Source organism: Berghia stephanieae, chromosome 7 (genome assembly GCF_034508935.2).
Source record: "Berghia stephanieae isolate SIO BIC M18660-M18661 chromosome 7, UCSD_Bste_1.3, whole genome shotgun sequence".
Taxonomy (NCBI): Eukaryota; Metazoa; Mollusca; class Gastropoda; order Nudibranchia; family Aeolidiidae; genus Berghia; species Berghia stephanieae.
The window spans coordinates 9,508,046-9,513,402 of record NC_088366.1 but is presented as its reverse complement, the minus strand read 5'-3'; the positions used below and the strand labels follow the sequence as shown (position 1 = coordinate 9,513,402).

The following is a 5,357-nucleotide window of genomic DNA, read 5'->3' as shown; positions in this document are numbered from 1 at the left end:
TTGCCTCGCTTTGAGAGTATTTTTATCACAACAACACACTCACATTCTTTCACTCGGGCGTTAAATGAATAAAATGGCCGCTAACGGTGTTAACTTTGTCGGAAGATATGTAATGTCGCTTAACAGGCGTCATGTCTCATAGTAGTAGTCGTAGCTTATGGCTACACATCCAAATTTATTTCGTCAACCCAGCTCCTAAAGTCTTCGTCCGCCCTAAAGACGGTTTCGTAGCCACCTTCAAGTTTAGTGACTGGACAGTGGAGGACGATGTGATCGCTGGTCTCTGGGGCTGCCTGACATTTCTGGTATCACTGTTTCCAAGTTTCCATCAGCACATATTTGATGCAGTTCTGCCATGTCCAGTTAAGAGGCGATTTGATGAAATCCAATATTTTCTGGCGCTATGCAGGTACTCTTTTGGTTGGATCTTAAATGATGTTTCCTCCTCTTGGTGTTTCCCTGTTTCACATTTCTCTCCAGTTTTCCTCAACACTGAAGTCTGCCATTTTTGTCTCGTGTTATATGTTAACTGTTGCTGGTGGCTAGGAACATGTTGTAAAGCGTTTTGAGCACGTTTAGTTGATACTGCTGGGAATAAATGCTCATTTATTTATTTTTTCATCCGTGTCGCGTATCCCATTTTCCCCAATTAAACGGTTCCCAGTAACAAACATTTTGAAATATTCTCAACAACTTTTGAACAGGACGCCAAGGGATTATGTATGAAGATGAAGTTTTGAATGAATGTTTGGTCACATGACCCGCTTGTCCAGATAATATAACGACAGCTGGACAGTGGTCAGTCTTGTCAGAACAGAAGGAATACTACGAGCGGTCGAGATGGAAGCCCAAGTAGTATGGGCGATTCTTGCCGCTTTATTGATAGGAAATTGCCACTGCCAAGCACCAGGTAAGCACAGTTCTTTTCATAATCGAAGTGACTATTCTCATCCCCCTAGTCTAGGATGCTAGTCTTCATAATAGTAGTCCACAATTGTTGTATGTTTAATCCAAAGGTTGTAATGCAGTAATTTGTTAAGTTTCTTGTCACAAGTTGCACAATTAAAAAAAATCAATCAAATCCAAATCGCAAAAAGCCGGCGACGTTTTTTTCGGTAATCCAATCGGCCGGGGTGGGGGGGGGGATGAGAATAGAGGCAGCCTTTCATAACATTTCTACCACGTTTTAAGACAGATAAAGATCTGAACAAGTGTGTATGAAAGATGCCAGACAAAGCAAGAAAGAAAAATACAAGAAAAAAGAAATATCACAAAAAATCAGTCTGCATATCAACTTGTTCAGATCTTTATCTTACACTGGTGGAGCTCCTTAATTTCTTAATAATTTGATATTTAAGACATAGGTATACAATTTACCATTGTCTTTACGGTTTTTTTTTAAACCAGTTCTGTTCTTCATTTTAGAATTCTGAATTAATTTTCAATGTCTTCTGCATAACGCTGATATCAATTTCAACTAAACTGTAATATTATTATTTTTCTGATATAACACACGTTGCAGGTGGCTCTCTCTCTCTCTCTCTCTATATATATATATATATATATATATATATATATATATATATATATAGAGAGAGAGAGAGAGAGAGAGAGAGAGAGAGAGAGAGAGAGAGAGAGAGAGAGCGCCACCTGCAATGCGTGTTATATCAGAAAAATAATAATATTACAGTTTCGTTAAAATTAAAATCAGCGTTATGCAGAAGACATTGAAAATTAATTCAGAATTCTAAAATGAAGAACAGAACTGGTTTAAACTTGTTCAAAGTTTGTGATGTAGACCAAAATAAATCTGAAAAAGAAAAATGTATATTGAGTCGTAACAAATATGACGATTTTGCTGTAGGTGGTAAGGAGAGGGTTAAGGGAGCACAAATGAATCTGACGACAGAGTGGCCAGATGGCAATTCACAAATGAGTAGTCACTTCAGAGCCATTAGGCTCATGGAGCCGGAGTGTATACCGGTTTCAATAGCGTAAATGGACAAAAGCAATTGCTTGCTACCCTTTGGATAGGACACGAGTCTACCCCAAAGTACTTTCCGCAAGATCTAACAGACCCATCTACCCATTCACTGCTGGGTAGACATGGGGGAGTCAGAAAAAACAAATCTCGACTGCACCCGGGATCGATCCTGGTCCCTTTGGGTGTGAAGCGAGTGAGTGCTCTACCAACTGAGCTATCGGGACCCCCAATCCCTAAATTAAGTGGTCGATAATTATATCACAGCAGATTTTATCAATAATCACTTGAGTCAACGGACGATAGAATTAACCTTGATTTAAGAAGTTTGCGTTTACTTTTTTGTATGTCAATCTGTAAAAGATAATGTAAACGTTTTTTGATTTTCTTGTAATGCTGTGCTCCGTGGCAAATATTTAACAAGGGCTATACGGAACAACTCTCTCTCTCTCTCTCTCTCTCTCTCTCTCTCTCTCTCTCTCTCTCTCTCTCTCTCTCTCTCTCTCAAGTCATGATTTTCTACAAGGCTGTGCTCGAATGTCATTTTCGTGACATTTGTAACAAAATGACATATTTAAATCCTTTTTAAAAGCTAATAAATTTTAATATTCAAAAGCTTCTCAATGACCAAAAAATGAAAGACAACTTAAAAGCTGAGTGATTTTCCAACATGATTAAAGTAGTTAAAGCGACATATTTGAAGTGATGAAAATATTCCAGCACAAACCTCAATGGATGATTACAAGGAGCCAAAGAGATAGGGCGTACACCAACTTCACTTCCAACAACATTGAAACAAGATCTCAAAAAAGATCGAATATATTTAGAACCAACAACCGAAGAACTGATTTCAACAACACAAGGAAACATCCAACTGCCTCAGCACAGTAACACACATGATGACATTCAAAAGCTAAGAACACTTGCACTGGACAGAGATTTCTGGAAACAAATTACTAACTGGATACTAGAAACAGACTGACACACTCGACGTAACACAGACATTGTTCACGGCAAGCGTCCATAGAGACATCGCAGCCATATATTCATTCATTCATTTAAAATGAAGAATAAGGCTTTACAAAGTATAAACTTTGCTCACCATTTTTTGATCGTTTGAAAATCTATAGGAAGCTGGGGGGGGGGGGGGGTTGTGGCGGAGGGGAGGGGGGTTGGTTTCTAATGTTGTACTAGACAATCTTATCATGTGGTGTTAGACAAGGCTTCCGACCTGAACGGCTCTCGTTCAAGTCCCGCTGTCGGCGTCGCAATTTTGAGTCCTTGGAAAACGAAAACGCTCTTTACTCAAGACATTTTTTCACCATATTCCATTTTGAAAAGCTAAGAAATGAATTTAGTCTTCAACAGCTTCTCTGGGATAGGTCACAATACACTTTTTTAACCACTCGGCCACTTCGATTACGTACTTACTCTGACAATATCCTTCGTTGCTTATAGTTAGGTACTCATTCACACCTGAGTCGAGTATCATTAGTTTTATTTCATGATCATCAATCTGATCACGTTATTCAGTGACATGAGAAGATAGATAAGGCACAGGGGACGGGATGGGTTTAGGGTCAAGTGAAGGGTCAAATGGAGTTGAGTTGTTGACAGACATCAGAGTTTGGCCATTGACAGGCATAAGATAGTGGCCATCCACAGGCATCAGATGGTGGTCATCGTCAGGCATCAGATAGTAGTCTTTGATGATACACACACTGATAAGAAAACCACTTTTATTATAATGCACACCTACTTACTGGCTTTCCTAACATAATCAATGTCTTATAGATAGTATGCGCCTGGTTAAGAAGCTCACAACATTGCCATCCGGAAGTGCAACGGACCAACACACAAATCTATGTGTAACCATGAACTTTTATAGTCTGGATAATACAGTTAAGTGAGAGTTACTCATAAACATGGATGGCAAAAACAAAAACAATAACAAAGACCCGAATGACGTCAACTTTGTTCTATCCATAGTCAAAGCATCCGATTAAGATATCAAATTAAACAGACGTGCGGCCATGTGGTCTAGTGATATGACACTCGTTTTCGGATCGGAAGATCCTGGGTTCGAGCCTCGCTCGGCGGATAGTTGAGTCCTTGGAAAGAAAACTCTTTTCTCACATTCTCTCACCGGACTCAGGTGTAAATGAGTACATGGCCGTTTACATCGAAGTTGGATGTGTTACTTTGGCTGTCAAAGCAATATTTAGTGTTTCTCCAATTCTCATGCACTCTTCCAGCTGGAGGCAAAAGTATAAAGGATGGTGTAAAGGCATCGATTACTGATACGAATCATCATCATCATCATCATCATCATCATCATCATCATCATCATCATCATCATCATCATCATCATCATCATAATCAGCAGCAGCATTACCGCCATTATCATCATTACCGCCACCACCACCACCACCACCATCATCATCATCATCATCATCATCATCATCATCATCATCATCATCATCATCATCATCATCATCCTCGTTATCATTACCACCACCACCACCGTCAAAAGCATCATCCTTATTACTCTAATTCCCCAGCATGCAGTGGCTACGCAGATGTAACATTTTTAGTGGACTCCTCTGATGCCGTCGGCAGTCAGAACTTCCAGAAAGAACTTGACCTAGTTAAAAGAACTGTAAACAAACTCAACGTCAGTCCCTGCGGCGTCCATGTTGGCTTGGCAACCTACGGCAGCCAATCACAGGCCGTGTTCAACCTCAAGGATCACCAAACCGCACAAGACCTGAACAATGCTGTTGGTCAGGCCAAGTTTGTGGGAGGGTCCGAGAACATGTTGGACGGTCTCCGAGTGGCTACCCAGCAAATGTTCACGCGTACAGCTGGAGTCCGAGACAAAACGTCCAGGATTATCGTGACCATCACGGCAGGAAAGTCTTCTGACCCCAGGCTAACTAAATTGCAGGTTTGTACGATGTTTTTGGAGAAACATAGCAAGATGTTCACATATGGTCAATAGGATTCAACAGTCTGATGTCACTTCCGCCCAACAACCAGCAGCTGCTTGGCTCTAAACAAAGAAAATCGGTACTATTTATTCTTCCTGCTGGCTAGAACTTTTACACATGTCATGTGATCAGAATGTATAAAAGTCAAAACATGATCAGATTTATAATGTTTTTCTCCTCTGGATACACTTTTATACACTCGTCGGAGAATTATTTCATGGGGGCGTCCGCCATTGTTCCGATTGTTTAGAGCCAGTTACTAAGTTACTATGCGTCATTTCGAGGGAAGTGACGTCACGACTGTTGAAGCCTATTGTTGCTGACGTTCTTGACGACAAGGAATATTACATCATGACCCTAATAGATGATACGTGAATCTGTCCTTG

At 40.3% G+C, this 5,357-nt stretch overlaps 1 protein-coding gene across 1 annotated transcript in view; it reads left to right on the top strand.

Annotated features, from left to right (window-relative positions):
* The first annotated feature begins 825 nt into the window (after window positions 1–825).
* LOC144976444 (collagen alpha-4(VI) chain-like) overlaps window positions 826–5,357 on the top strand; it is a 65,284-nt gene continuing 60,752 nt past the window's right edge. Inside the window, exons 1-2 of the mRNA XM_078920736.1 lie at window positions 826–910; window positions 4,543–4,928. Of these exons, the coding sequence (XP_078776862.1) occupies window positions 841–910; window positions 4,543–4,928 (456 nt within the window). The 5' untranslated portion in view covers window positions 826–840. The remainder of the gene's footprint in view (window positions 911–4,542; window positions 4,929–5,357) is intronic.